The sequence below is a fragment of the Euprymna scolopes genome, chromosome 6 (assembly GCF_053919585.1).
Source record: "Euprymna scolopes isolate OS-2025 chromosome 6, ASM5391958v1, whole genome shotgun sequence".
Taxonomy (NCBI): domain Eukaryota; kingdom Metazoa; phylum Mollusca; class Cephalopoda; order Sepiida; family Sepiolidae; genus Euprymna; species Euprymna scolopes.
In genome coordinates this window covers 82,662,609-82,679,318 of record NC_136487.1, presented here as the reverse complement: position 1 = coordinate 82,679,318, position 16,710 = coordinate 82,662,609, and the positions used below count along the sequence as shown (strand labels likewise).

The following is a 16,710-nucleotide window of genomic DNA, read 5'->3' as shown; positions in this document are numbered from 1 at the left end:
ATATATATATATATATATATATATATATATATATATATATATATATATATATATATATATATATATATAATTTCATGTATATACATAAAATTGTTATATATTTATTTTCAGTATTTACTTCAATAGTGTTTAATAAATAAGCAGCGCTAGGTAGTAAGTTTTGAAAATATATATTGCAATTAAGCTACACAGAATTTTTCACATTTTATTCTTGAGAGGATACTTCAGGTTATTGCAGGGAATTGATTTTACTGCATGTTTTTATATATTCACATGGTACTGAGTTTGCTAGTTAACTAATCTGATTTTTGTTATTCATGCACCCATTTATCACAGCCAATGGTCGCGTGTTTATCAGGCAGAGGTTTACTTTACATTGTTTGTTTTTTTTTGTGTGTTAGGATTATCTAGTTTTAATGTTGATGATGTCATCCGTTTCTTACTATTTACCTGCCTACCCACAAGGGCAGACAAGTAAATAGTAAGGAGTAAACGCAAGTTTGGTTTTAAATGTGGGGAAAATTCATCTCTCCGAATGAGGCACTCTAGATTGGAAAAAAAAAATTAAAATTATCTCAGTCTAGAGGGATTTCTCTTCACTGACTGAGGGCAGAAAAGATTAAGTGTAGTATCAGAATAGATACTATTTGGCTCCAAGCCATCGTCATCACTTATGATGCCATAAAGGATCATTTCCTGGTAGTATTCAACGTTTCAGTGGCTGACATCATTCCTTTGTGATATTATCCTTCTGTGACGCAATCAGTTTATTACACCATTCTGTGTGCATGGAAACAAACAAACAACAAACAAACATGACCCCTATCATGTTTATCCTTGGCCCCCAAAAAGCAAGAGATTAGACCAATGATCTGGTCCTTTTGATTGCAGTGTGCTGCTGGTTTTGCGCAGTTCCAGGAGGTTCAACCTCCCAGGCTTTGCCTTCTGTCTTTGAGAAGGGGATAGTCGCCTGAGGCGCCCTTACTGGGGAATACCGACGGGACTACCCATGAACTTTTTGATGGTCAGTGCCCCTTCTCAATCCCAGTTTATGACTCTGGTGTCACAGTTCTTGCAGTGGGAGAGAACTAAATCTACTCCCCCTCCCCATAGTGTTAGTAGTATATAGATTATTTGGTAGCCATTAGGCGTATTTGTAGTCTGGACCGTCATATCTGCATCATGAAGTGAAACCGAATTTAGTTTGTCTAACCAGATCGCTGCATTCTTAACCATAGCAATATAAATTATGAGGTAAAGCCGAATTTCGGATCTCAATTAATATTCTTGATAGCCACACCAGACTTAGAGATCATACTGGGAATTCACAGAGAACAGAAAAGATGAAGTGTAATATCAGAACAGATACTACACTTTGCTCCTAGTTAAAACTAAAAGGCGTGTTTCTGTCCTCCTAATCCAAGACAATCCAGTGTTTACTAATTCCAAAGATTTAAAAAAAATGGTATTAATTTTGTCCGAATTATCTCCCTTGATGAGTTTTTTCATTTTTAGTCTACTTAAATTTTTACTTCTTTTTTATTTTTTTTACACAGGCATCATCACATTATCAAGGCCAAGAGGCCACTCAAGGGTAAGGATTAAAGAGTGTACAGTAGAAATTGGAAAATATAGTAATCATTAGTAATGAAAATTTGTTAACTTATATGGAACGGCTCATCAAGAACTTATTTACGTTAGACTTGAACACAACCATATTGTACTCAGCCGGAAAACAGGAAAACGCAAGACAATTCCACAGGCGTGCAGTTCTAAGAAAGAAGTTTTGTTCATGGAATCTATGTTTAGGTTTAGGCACAGATAAAGAGTGGGGGGAATTATTGATAGTGTTCTCAGCTAGACGAGTGTTTCTTGTGAAAGTTTGGTGAGGGGGGACCATAGACTGAAGCTCAGTCAAACACTTTCCATGAAAATAACGATACATCAGAGACAAGCTCGCAACATCTCTTCTGTGAGATAGAGGTTGCAGGGAAGAGAAAAGGACATCTCCTACGAGGCTACGAAGTCTATTTTGAACTCTATCAAGGCAGGACAAGTTCTTTCTAGCAGCTCCTACCCAGATGTGGCAACAGTATTCCATCCTTGGACGTACCTGGCTCTTATATAGATAGAGAATTGCATCAGCAGTGAGATATCTACTAGATCGATAGAAAGATCCCACCATTTTTCCAGTGGCCCTGGCAACAGATTTGATGTACGTGTTCCATTTAAGATCAGGAGTAATTGTCAAGCCCAGAAGCTTGTCAAAACTTGAGGCCTCCTAAAGACGAGGGCAATTCATTTCAATTGATGCCAGATGTGGATCAGAATATTGATGATGTAAAGAGAGAAGCTTGGTTTTAGATGCATTAAAAGTAACCAGCCACTCCTTACCCCATTGTACTACGTATTCAAGATCAGAGGAGAGAGAATTGGAGAGAACTTGGTCGTTTACTGTCTTAGATGTGCTACCATAAATGGTAGTGTCGTCAGCATAAATGTCTACAAATGATGTAAGGATGTGATTTGGAAGATCATTACTGTAGATCAGGAAAAGAGTTGGGCCCAGGATGGACCCCTGAGGGACTCCAGCATTAATACAGTGAGCTTCTGATTTTTGCCCATCAACTACTACTCTTATGAACCTATCAGAGAGAAATAATTTAATAATTGAGAAGACATTTCCAGCTATACTATAGCTAGAGATCTTGTGAAGTAAACCTTTATGCCATACCTTATCAAAGGCCTTAGATATGTCAAGAGCAATTGCCCTAGAAAGGTTGCCTCCGTCGAGAGATTTGCTAATCCTATGAGATATAACTGCAAGCACATCTGCTGTAGATCTAGCAGAACGGAAATCATATTGAGTGTCACTAAGAAGGTTATTTTTGTTGAGATGGTTGATTACTTCTCTATTTAACACAGATTCCAACAACTTACTCATGACGCACAGGACACTTATTGGCCTGTACTGAGAGGAGGATGAACGATCACCTGAATTCTTAAATACAGGGCAAACTGATGAGATTTTCCAGGGTAATGGGAAGCAATTCTCCTTAAGACAACGTTTAAACAGTTTTGTAAGTATGGGCATTAGTTCAGGTTGAAGTGTTTTGAGTACTATATTTGGAATACCGTCAGGACCAGTTGCTTTACTGGAATCAATGTTTTTGATTAGCTTGGCAACATCACGTACAGATATATGTATATCAAATAGCGTGTTTTTTGATACAGGAGGAAATATTGGGGGTTGGCGCCCTTGGTCGCAAAGGGTAGAATTAGCTGCAAAGTTCTTGACAAAGAGTTTGGCTTTGTCTGATGCTGACGAGATTACCTCAAGTCCATTGATGATAGTTGGGATAGAGTACACGCTTCTGTTCAGGATTCTGTTTGCTATTTGTCAAAACTGGTGGGAACCAAGCCGCTGCTCAGCTACTTTGGACTGGATGGATTGAGCATATAACTCTCTTGCGTTCTTTATTACGTTCTTACAATGGTTGCTGGCATTCCTGAAAGCGGCTTTAGTTTCCATATATCTATTATGTTGGAAGCAGTGGAAAAAGTGATTTCTGTGTGCAATGGCAACAGCACATTCTGGAGAAAACCATGGCTGGCTGTTAGGTTTTTGCTGGAACTTTTTCGAGGGTATGAAACGGTCTATATCTACAATTAACCATTCCGTCAGGTCTGATACTATAGACGACACATCCTTTTTAAACATGGAATGCAGAGGTAGATCCGATATAAATGTACGGAAGCTATCTCAGTCAGCCTTAGTGTATCGATATAGTGTACGATGGAGAGGTATGTCTGAGGACTTATTACATTTCACTTTTATCTTAATTGATACAACTGAGTGGTCGGAAGATCCAAGAGGAGACAGAACAGAAACTGAACATAGTTCAGGGCAAGTTGTGAGAAAAAGAGCTAGTAGACTCGCATACTGGCCGTCATTGTCGGGTACACGGATGGGTTTGTGAACAATCTGAGTGAGGTCATAAGCAATGGAGAAATCATGACAGAACCTTCTCTCATCATCGGTCTTGTTTGAGTGGGTCAACCATTTGACGTTGTGAACATTGAAGTCTCCACATACGTGAATGTTAGCTGAAGGATAAGCAGATAGGACTTGGTCAATTTTCTCAGATATGCTTTTAAAGATAGTAACTTCGCTGTTGTGGAGGCGATAGAGAGTAAATATAAATGTAGTAGTGTCAGCTAATGCAACCCGGAAGCACATATAAGGTAAGTTAGGATCTTCTCTGGAGATGTCCCTACCACATAGAAAGCCATCTTTAATATAGGCACATATTCCATGCCTATGGCGATCTTGGGGGTCAGATTTAGAAGTTAAGTTAGAGTAACCTTTAATTACGAATTCTTCTAGGGAAATAGCCTGTTCAATGCCAGTTTCGCTTAAAAATAAAAGGTCTGGTTTAGTCTCCTGTAATTGGGTTTCAACCTCTGGAAGGTTAGAACGTAAACCCCTGATGTTGGAGAAGGAGGCATGGTAGTAGGGGTCACTGATGGAAGTTGGAGAACTGGGTTTAATCGTGTATTTTTTCTTGAAACTTGTCATGATGGAATTTTGGAATTTGTGGACTAGGTCGTCAGATTTACTTAGAGCAGGACAGAGAGGGAAAACTAAGAGAGAAAAAGAAACAAAGAATTTTTTTTTTTTTGTAGAACATGATAAGGTAAAGCCGTAACAATTACCCACTAATATGGCATCGAGAGGCCCCACCAGAAGCTACTGCATAGTCCAGAATCCATTCACCAAATGGCAATACAGCAGCCCCAGTACTTTGCACCTGCTGATAGGACAGCCTCCTTAGTGGTTAATCCAAGGTTCGGGTCCCTGACCATCAGGCGCATAACGTCAGCCCAGATAAAACATTTACCTCCAGCACCCTTACTAGTGACGTGGCTACAAGGATAGACATAGAAACAGAAAATTTCCGCCATCTCTGCCAACTGTTCGCGCAAAATACTGGCAACCTAGAAAACAGCTTTTTCTTCTCCCTTTGTCAGAAAAATCACTCATTAAAAATTGAGGACTGAGGGATAAATAAGGAGAAGCAAGAGTAACGGGAGCTGCCGATAACGCATCCACAATGCGTTTTCTACTCTTCATTAAAAAAAAAAAATAATAATAATGAAAAATAAAAAACTATTAAGTATTATACTTAATAAAAGGCTAACGGACGTGTTTAAAGGAAATTATGGTGATAGATTGCCCTCTCACGAACTAAAAATGAATACAATTACCTAATCTATTTTTGCAATAAACTTGGTAGATAAATAAGCATTTATGGACGAGAAAAAAGATAGCATTTAATAAAACAGAAATGCATAAATTAAATACTGAAATAAAATGTAGTTATTAATATTTGAATCTAAAAATAAAAAGTACGATTAATATAGAAGTCACTTATCTCGAAAAACACTTCTGTCTCCAAAATGCAAACTTTAGAAAAGAATTTAAGTTTTAATAATAACAGCGTTCAAAAGACTTCTTTTTTTTTTTTTTAAATTAACCGTTAAAAGAAAAGCGTGATCTTATTCTGGACTTTTGCTAGAAATTTATTTTTTAAATTTAAAACGTATGGCTCAATTAAAACAAAATATATTAAAAAAATAAATTTATATAGCAGTTTTGATATGTTTGTCAAAATAATTTTTTAAAAAACCCGTTCTGATGGGTGTTTATTTATATCATTTAAAAAATATTCTTTTTATTAACATTAACATTATGTAGCCTGGCACATTCCTTTGGGAATAAAATAAAAATGCTTCTGTATAGCTTATTTGCCATAAGTATATTTTTATACTATTATATAGCTCTACTAATTTACTGAACACTGCGGAAAGATCGTTCTAACAGAAAAAACAAAAACAAAAAACTACCCCTCTCTCCTAAAAAGGAACAACATCTGACACAAAGCTTGAAAATCTTATAATTTTGCATCAGAATTTTTTTTTGGAGGGATGGGATTTTCATATTTTTAACATAGTGTTTTTTTGGGGTTTTTTTTCATCTTTCTTGTTCACCTCTTTTCCTTTCATTTTATTTTAGAATAGTGTGCCTCTTTTTTATTAATAAATGATCGTCTTTGAAGAGCTGTCCATAAATCTAAAAGCAATATTTTCCTTAAGGATTGTGAAACGTGTGTAAGGCACAAAGGAAAAATATACAGGCATTTATCAGAATAAAAATAAGAATAAAACGATCTAAAAATGGTGACTGTAGACTGATCCTTTTGTCATTGGGATGCAACAAAACAGTGTGTGTGTATGTGTGTGTGTGTGTCTGTGTATATATATATATATATATATATATATATATATATATATATATATATATATATATATATATACATATATATATATATACTAGCTTAAGTACCCGTCGTTCAAAAACAGCCTACAGAAAATGGACTCTGATTTATGAAAGTATGATAGGTTATGAAAAGGAAGGGTTGTAAAGAGATAGCTCCGAATTTGGGGGTATCAAAACCAAAGTAAAATATGATGAAAGTAAAAATAAAATAGATAAACCCCATAATTTATTATACCATACCTGTTCACATTGAAACACTTATCAAAATATTCTGTGGATCTATATTAAAACCCTTGTTAAACTTTCTGACATATTTCCATTGTATGGAGGTCAGGCGCGAACGGACACCCCATAATTTTATTATACCATATTTCTTCAAACTGAAACATAATTATCAAAGTATACTTACGCAGATAGATATGGAAAGGCTTTATTAAAGTTTGTGCCTATTTCCATTCTATGGAGGCCAGCGCGAATGCAGACCCCACAATTTTATTATACCATCCCTATTTAAGTTAAAACATACTTATAAAAGTATTCTTATGTACATCTATATCAAAAACACTTTTATTTTTACTTTCATCATATTTTACTTTGGTTTTGATACCCCCAAATTCGAAGCCATCTCATTACAACCCTTCCTTTACATAACCTATCATACTTTCATAAATCAGAGTCCATTTTCTGTAGGCTGTTTTTGAACCGAGTTAACGACGGGTACTTTTGCTAGTATATATATATATATATATATATATATATATATATATATATATATATATATATATATATATATATTCCAAAATCTATATTCCAAATTTCAAGATGTTGTTCATCTTACTGTTTATATCTTTAAGCATGTTAAAATGTTCAATTCTTGACAGTACCTGTTTCGTAGCACAGAACCCTTCATGTAATTATGATATCAATTTTAAAATTTATTATGCCCTTACTCATCAGAAGAATAGGAGCTGATGAACTTTAAAAGAAAATAACGGAATATGAGTTTGATTCCAAAATCGGAAAATTGGAAGATAAATTGCAATTGTGTTTTCTTTTAGTTACGCTATCTTTGAATTTTAGTGTAGAGTCACCAACACTAAATCTACGTATTAATAAATTATGGTCATATTGTTATAAATAACATAAAAATATCTTATTTGATATTTTAATATTTTATTAATTTATTATTTATAATTTGTATTTATTTTCGAAGATAATATTGATAATGGTCAAATCCAGAAATATATGTATTTAGGTTTGTTTTATACGAAACTAATTATTAAATTTATAGAATTTGTATGGGATAATTTTCGTTGTTTTGTTATATATATATATATATATATATATATATATATATATATATATATATATATATATATATATATATGAAGTTATTTAAGCGTTGTCTTAAGGAGAAATGCTTCCCAACACCTTGGAAAATCTCATCAGTATGCCTTGTATTTAAGAATTCAGGTGATCGCTCATCTCCTTCTCAGTACAGACCAATAAGTCTCCTGTGCCTCATGAGTAAGCTGTTGGAATCTTTGTTAAATAGAGAAGTAGGTAACCCTCTCAGCAAAAATAACCTTCTTAGTGACACGCAATATGGTTTCCGCTCTGCTAAATCTACATCAGGCGTGCTTGTATGTATGTGCTGAAAAGCAAACCAGATTTAATATTTGGTTAATAACTGTCCTCTGAGGACTTGAGCTTACATCAAAAGTCTATGGATTAAGGAAATTACTTTGTATATTGTATTCTTTGTTCTAATAATAATAATAATAATAATAATAATAATAATAATAATAATAATAATATATATATATATATATATATATATATATATATATATATATATATATATATATATATATATACTGAGCTTTTTTCTTTTGAAATGGTATATCATATCTTACAATTCCGTTTAGTTTGATTAAACCTTTGGAGCACACTATTTCATCCCTTTAGCAACGTATATTTCATCGTTCCCGGAGGAATGATTTTTGAAGGATTCGACAGTGTTAATGCTTACTCATGGACTCCTTAAAAGAAATGATAATTCTGATCACCTTATCGCAATCTGCTTAACATAGAGGATTGTTCATGCCAAACTTCACATTCTTAGGTCTAATAACCTAAAAGCAGTTAACAGAAAGAGAGATAGACGGACAGATAAACACGGATACACACATCAAATAATGGTATATGCAGTGCTGCTGAAAGCAAAACGCCTAACTTTTGTCAGTGTTGGAATAATACCTTTCATCGATTCTCATCAATCGACAACCAAGTAGTCATCTTACCTCTTCCCCGACAAATTGTTATCACGTGATTGCTTCATTGAGATCGTTTAACAAGGCTTATGAAGTTCCCATCTCATCCTGCTCGTAATCAGGATCAAGTTCCGGATGGTAACGAGATTAGATGAGCATTTGCACCCAGCTGGCACGAGGTGAAGCGGTACGGTGTAATGAGATCAAACACCCCGGTTATTTGAGTTTCTTGAGGATAAAAAAGGTATTAACGCATAATGCAAGGTGTGTTCAAAAAACAATTACAATGGAATGGTTATTTATCATCAATAGACAATGAATGAAATATGTTTTCTTTTCAAACTACAACGGGGTCTTCTAAAAGTATTAAAAAATAAAACTGTATTTATTAAGCCATTGTTGTTGTTGTTGTTGTTCTTCTTCTTCTTCTTCTTCTTCGATATAGATTAAAGTCAGTTCACCCCCTTCTGTGATATATCCGTATATACGGCATAATTACGTATATTGATATATGACGTAATCCATGTACACATATACGGCGTGGCTATGCTATTTCAAAAGTTAAAAAAAATGACTTAAGTGCCATCAGCTAGAATCGAAACCAAAAACATTTAGCGCTCCAGCCACGTTCCCTACTATTTGAGCTAACCCAACAGATATACAAGAAAGATTTAAAATTGAACAACTTATAACTATGACTATGATAATTATGATTGAATTTGCGCATGTGTAAAACTAATAAAAATATGTCGGCGAGCTGAAATTAATATTTTTCATTTCAACTTGCCGGCATATTTCTGTATATGTTATTCATCCGTCCAAACAAAGATTTTACTCGTTATGAACTATCCTTGGTGTAGGATTACTATTTCCTGTTAATTTCAGTGTTATGTGACGAGTAGTTTAAGAGTTTATCGGTCAAATATTTTCGCACGTACATATATATATATCTACTGTTTTATTTTTTGCTAATAAATTTGATTTGGAAATAACCGTATTGCTATGAATTAATTTTCTTAAAACAACAAAACTTTACAGGTGAGATGCAAATGCAGACAACTCATCAGAGCACATTTAAGCAGTACATGGGAGACCATCGTCCGGCCAAGATGGAACGCAAAGTAGAATTAAAAGTGGCCACCCCACACAAATTTACCAGCCAGACTCAGTTCCAGCAGGATTACCCTGGATTTAAGGGAAAGCAACCAGCACCTGCCTCTATCATAGAACCACCCCGGTCATCAGTAAAACTTGCACATAATGACAAGTAAGGATATTACGTTTCTAAATTTTTGAGATAAGGATTCATTATTCAAATCGTTTGGATTCGTTGGACTGCTGTTCTCATTTTGAGTGTCATTTTCACAACATTTTACCAAGCATTATATCCATTACACCACGGGTCATTACCCAAGGGGCCGTGGCATAGTGGATAATATACTTGGTAAAATTCAGTAGTAAATTACATTCTTCTGGAGGTTAAAGATTTAATCCTCAGTCGGATGACACTTGAAATACAATTGTGAATTACTTAGGACTTATATCCAGTCATTGCTGACGAAATGAGAGAGTGCTACGCCTGTGGATTAAATAAAAGGTTTTGTTCAAAATTCTGTATTGATTCAATAGAAAGATTTTCGAGTTCAACAAGATACACCTCAAGAAGGTCAGAGGTTACATCAACTGAAACATTGTGCAAATAACATTTAAAATGAGAACAACAACAACAACAAAAACAACAACAACAACAACAACAACAATAATAATAATAATAATAATAATAATAATAATAATAATAATAATAATAATAATAATAATACAGACAGACAGGTAAGGAATCGTAATCGTTGATCATTTAATAAAAAATATCACTTACTTTTTACGTTTTCTCTCACAAATCTGCAAAAAGAAATCATTCTTAGGGTTGAATTAAAAATGGATGACATGTAGTGTCAAAGCTAAACGACATAAACAAAACAGAGTCGAGATGAAGAATGATGTCAAAGCGTCAAGTTGAGAGAAAGCAAAAATTTTCAAACTAGTCTGTCTGTAGAAGCTGTACGAAAATACCATCAATAACATGAGTTTGTGGAAGCCGATCAGAAGACATTGAATAATGTGAATCTACCGTGAGTTGCACAAGGCAGTCAGGCAATAATATAGAAAAATTTGATAATCACTAAGTGTGAAATGTTACCTCGATGTTTCTGCCTGTATGACTCATTTTAGTTAAGAAGTTGATTAAATGACTAAATAATTAGTTAAGAGAGCGTTAGTCACTCTCTATTCTCTCCCGGGTCAATTCTCTCCAAAATAAAAGCTTTAAGAAAACTCTCAGCGAACGTCTCCTTGTGTATTTCCTGCATATAAATTTATCTACGTAGCATCCACTAGACAGAAACTGCAACAATGAAGAGAAAGGGTGCCACCAGAAAGACGATTAAAGCACATATAAAGAACTTCTCTTTTGTTAATGAAAATATAACAGTTTTAGTTCGCTACATGAAGTGGCTTTATGCCTTGTCTGGAGTGATTTCTAGGAAAAATATTTAAAAACTTAATAAATTACATTAAGTATTCGTTTTGCAGACCATAACAAAATATTGTCTTTAGTTTATTTGAGTGCTCGTCAGAGACAATCAAATATCAGTGAAAACCGGCGTAGTGTTTTAAAACAAAATAAAAGGAAGAAGAGTATCTAAGAATGACAGGAAGAATGCCAAGTCAAAACTATGGAAAACTTACTTTAAAGATGATAATCAGGGAAAAGATCCCCTCAAAGACACCATATATATATATATATATATATATATATATATATATATATATATATATGTGTGTGTGTGTGTGTGTGTGTGTGTGTGTGTGTGTGTGTGTGTGTGTTGTTTTTAAAATATAATTAATTAAATATAAATTAATTTCTTAATTAATTAAATATAAATTAATTTCTTTCGCATTTAAAATGAAATTGTGACAATGACCTCACCGTAAAGAAGGTCAGTTCAAATCGTTTGACTAGCAGTGCAGTTCCATCACATACTGATGAGTACAAGTGAACACGAAACATATAAGTCTATAAATATATATATATATATATATATATATATATATTTTAGTCATCGACATACAGACCTGTTTCGTTGTTTCACAACTCATCAGTGCCGCTAGACTAACACCTCTCCCAAGCCGAGGATCGAACCTAGAACCGTCGTGATGACAGTCGGCAGTCCTACCCCCTGACTACGGAATCGGTGGCCGAAATTAAACTGTCCGAATGCGTATTTAAATAAACATCCGTCCGCTACTCGTAGAGGGCTCAAACGTTTTGTTTGTAAACAAATTGCGAGCTTCGCATTATTTCAGCTAAATTAAGTAGCGAGTAATATAATTTACGAGAGTGCTCTACCGAAGAGGGGAGCTTTATAAAATATATATATAAATAGACATATATCTACCGAAGAGGGGAGCTTTATAAAATATATATATAAATAGACATATATGTTTCATGTTACTTGTGCAGTTTCATCACATACTGATGAGTACAAGTGAACACGAAACATGTATGTCTACTATGAATATGATTAATATATATATATATATATATATATATATATATATATATATATATATATAATATTCGTAGACATATATGTTTTGTGTTACTTATACTAATTAGTATGCTGATGGAACTGCAATGCTGGTCAAACGATTTGAACTGACCTTCTTTATGGTGAGGTCATTGTCACAATTTCTTTTTAAATGCGAAAGAAATCAATTTAGTGTTTTCATTTATAAACACAATAATGTGAAACAGACGTGTTCTTATTTATCTAAAGGGAGAGAACTCGTAGCGTTGATAAATGTGAATCATTGTTTAATCATTCTGAAAGTTATTGACTAGCAGAGCTTTTTTTTTTTAAATAAATAAATGTTTTATATTTATGCTTTTTGTGTGTGTATGTCTAGAAGAAGTTTTGAAACAGAACAACGATCCATTTACAAAGGCCATGATACAAGGAAGCATCCAATGAGGCAGTCTTTCAAGAAGGAAGTAGAAGAATACGTTCAACCAACCGTAAAACTTGAAACAACCTCTTCACAGATGGTAAGAGTCATTCTCTATCTTTATTTTCTTCAGCAATTTCTTGGAATTATTATGCGTACGAGTGCTTGGCAATTGTGACTAACTGACGTTGTATTGTCTGCGCTGATAGTGTTGAAGAGGGAGAGGAATCCTATTTTGATTGTAAATTTGTAGATTACAAATCCGTTGAGCAACCGTACCAACTTTGTAACAGTGCTAAATAGACAATATAGAGATATGTAGCAAGACAGAGAAGTGATTTTGACGAAAGCTAAAACGGTTCAAATAATTTATTCTCTTTCTTTCTTAGTTTCGTTTGGATTCGTTTTCTTCCTCACTTCATGAAGTCTTGACACAAACGTGTTAATTCAAAGTATTTTCAACCAATGAAAATCGTTCCAAATTCACCAAAAGTAACACATACATGTGAAAATAGTAAGCCGACGAAAAGTTAGAAACTCATGTAAAACAAACAGCCAAAATCTAGAGGTACAAATCGACTGCACCCAAAAGACACCAGAACGTGCGCTCTTCACCCTCATCAAAGGGCGGGGAGGTGGAGGCAAATCGCAAAAGGAATGGAACTAATAATGCACATACCAGCTTCATCAACTCGCACACATTTATACATGCACCAACATGAACAAGGTAAACCAACGCACACACATACACAACGCCACGCTGCCAAAGACTCACATACATTTATTAGTTACATATATATTACATATATTCATACTATGAACATTATGCTTTGCAACTACGAACCCAACTTTCATTATCCAAACGTGTGTCTGTATTATGAAAATTTACTAGCATACTCTTGTATAAAAATGCTGGTGGCCCTTCTATGTTCTTAATATTTCATTTTCTTCCTTAGCTACAATAAATAACTTTCATACCCCCAATTCATATTAGACATGGGTGTGATTCTTGGTTAAACATAAATACGCTATAATTGTTCAAGATGGCCACTACCAAGGCAAGGGACCATGCCACAAACTGATAACTTCAACGTGGAAAAATTAAATAATAAAAATTTGCTGTATGCAAAAAGCGGTTACACACAGCTTTCTGGTAAAATATATACAGTATCGGTGTTTTTAAATAAAAAAGTGTTGGTATTAGTATATCTTTTGAACTAGACAAAACTGAATTTTTGTTTGGAAGCTTCCGGACATATATATGTAAACAGCGGAAGATTATGAAAAAGCAGACGACAAATTTACATGTAAATTGAGTAACTCTTTACATCAAAGAACAGTGATTAAATCAAAAATGAATTTCATAGCTGTAGGCTTAACCTTTACCTAACCCTTAAATAACCTTAAATTATCCTTAACCTAACCCTAATTTAGTTGTTTTTTTTATCCGTTTCAAAATGACCTATACCAGTACCCAGAAAATAAAATGCAGAATATCTGCAAAAATTATTGTTGCACTGGTTATGTTAAAAAGAAAACAATTTATCAACAAAAAAGAAGAAAAGTTGTAAATTTATCTGTTTTCAGACAAATAAAATCGTAGAAAGAGTATAAGATTTTGTCTGTTATATGTATATCTCATTACGTGTGTCTCTTTGTTTGTATTAATGTATGTAATCATGATACATCTAGTGTCTATATAAGGTCGTGTTCATAATGTCCTATATGTGTGTATAAACAAACGTTGACATACCTTTTTTCTGTTTTTGGCTTCATCGCTTGTAGCTGCAAAGGGAACTGTATGCATAAAATAACAAGTCGGACGCTTCCTTTAATTAATGCTTGGTTTATTTCTTTCTTAGTCTTGGTGGTTCAACATTCTTTCTTATCGGTAGTTCTTAAATCTTTTTTGCGTTTCTTTCTCCGGCGCATCTTCGCACCCATCTCGATGTGTCTGCTCTGATCAAAATCGGAAACTAGACTGACTTGCATGCGAGAGAAAAGATATCTTCCTTTCTTTCTTTCATGCTCTCTCCCTCTCTCTCTCTCTCTCTCTCTCTCTCTCTCTCTCTCTCTCTCTTCTTTTCTTTCTTTCCATGCTCTCTTTTACACGAATCTGATAGAACTATTTCCGGTGCTATCGTCGACCCCAATTACAAAGTGTGACATACATCAGCAACTTAACACTTGAACTCTTCTTGCACTAACCAACCTGCACAGCAAAATCACAAATTTACTCAGGTTGGCGTAACCCGGGATAGATTACATATGAAAAGTTCACAAAAATGAAAGGATAAAATAAAGGAATGTGATAGGAAATGAATAAGGTTAAAAGTGGTATTGTTTGAAATGAAAAGTAAAAGATTTTATTTATAAAAAAAAATCTCCGTGGTGGGTGATACAAATTTATTGTATATTCAAAACCCACAGACTAAGAGAATAAAGTAGCAATGTACTTGCTGGCTCCTATAAAATAAAATAAACAGTTTTACAAAGCAGGTTACACAATTGGCGTTTAGACAAACGAATAAAGAAATATAAATGAGAATATGAGCAAGTACTTTCAAATGTTTGAACCAATAAAATAATAAATACAGCAGAAAGTATTCACAATTCTCAATAAACTAAACAACCCTGCGTTCGTTTAGACTAGGCTTTTTTCCGGCTTAAAAACATTTCAGCGGCGACAAAAGTCGATTTTGTCTTGTTTAAAATCTATATCTGTACCAAAGTGTCATACATATATGGAAGATATTTAGCATTGCTTGACCTTTATTAATCCTAACCTTTTTTATTCAGTAACGACTATATTAAGAAGCATTATTTAAATTCACAGAAAAGAAATCTGGACTTCTGAATGATTTTGTCTAGTTTTATAATTTCGATTATTTGAACTACTGTTCTAATCTTGGTTGTTATTTTAACAACATTTTGGCTGATGTAATCTCTGGCCCTTTTTCAAGTTCATCTGTTTGAATTTAGGAACTTTTCTGAATTTTTGGGAATTAAGATTGGTGAGTCGTATTATTTGGATTATTTGGATTACTGTTCTTATCTTGGTTATTAGTTTCACACGTTTCGGCCAATGTAACCCGTGACCTTCTTCAGGTATATTTTGGCGAACTAAGGAATCTTTCAGCCGAACTTGTGAATCTGCATGCAATTGCAAATGCGAATTACTTAGGACTTCTATCCAGTCATGGCTGATAGAACAAGAGCATGCTACCTCCATGGATTAAATGAAGGCTTCTGTTCGAAATTTTGTGCAGATTCCTGAGTTTGACAGAGAGATTTCTGAGTTCAACAAGTTACACTTGAAGAAGGTCAGATGTTATATCGGTCGAAACGTTGTGAAAATAACGCTCAAGATAGGAACACTAATCCAAATAACTCAAATAATCCAAATTAGGAATCTTTATGTTAAACTGGAGAACCTGCATGGAATTCCAAACCAAACCCTTTGGAGGTAAATTTTTTCTTGTTCATCAACATTGACCGGATAGAAGTGTTTATTTTTATGCCTTTCTTATAAGTTTATGCTATAATTTATAATAAGTTATAATCGCTTGTCTTAAGGGATTGAAGATCAAACGTTACATCGGCGACAATGTTGTAAAAATAACAACCCAGATGAAAATAGTAGGTTTTTTTTACTAGGGGTGACCACTTATCAAGCCCAAAAGCCACTTGAAGATAAGGGTTAATGATTGTCGGGTAACCAGTGAGACAACCTCGTGATGATTGGTAATGGTAGAACTTAGGTATTTAAGAGGACGGCTCAACATAAACTTATTTACATTAGATCTAAAAAAGATCATGTTATAGTCAGGTGGGAAGCAACCCTACGCCATTGTGTTCTACAGACGGGCAATTCTAAGAAAAAATGGAATTTTTGTTTAGCTTAAAGAATTGATAGGGAGTAGAGGAAATTATTGATTGTTGCTGTAGATAGACGAGCATTTGTTGCAAATGTTTCACAGAGGGACCATGGATTGGAGCTCAGTCGAGTACCTGCCATTCTCATTAATCGAATAATGCAAATTATCAATCCTCATCTAGAAAAATGGTGAAACATAAATTGTGAATGCACTA

At 34.1% G+C, this 16,710-nt stretch overlaps 1 protein-coding gene across 1 annotated transcript in view; it reads left to right on the top strand.

Annotated features, from left to right (window-relative positions):
• Window positions 1–16,710, top strand: part of LOC145277732 (uncharacterized) — a 72,704-nt gene that overhangs the window by 39,770 nt on the left and 16,224 nt on the right. Inside the window, exons 5-6 of the mRNA XM_080129436.1 lie at window positions 9,652–9,880; window positions 12,580–12,718. Coding sequence (XP_079985562.1) covers window positions 9,652–9,880; window positions 12,580–12,718 — 368 coding nt within the window. The remainder of the gene's footprint in view (window positions 1–9,651; window positions 9,881–12,579; window positions 12,719–16,710) is intronic.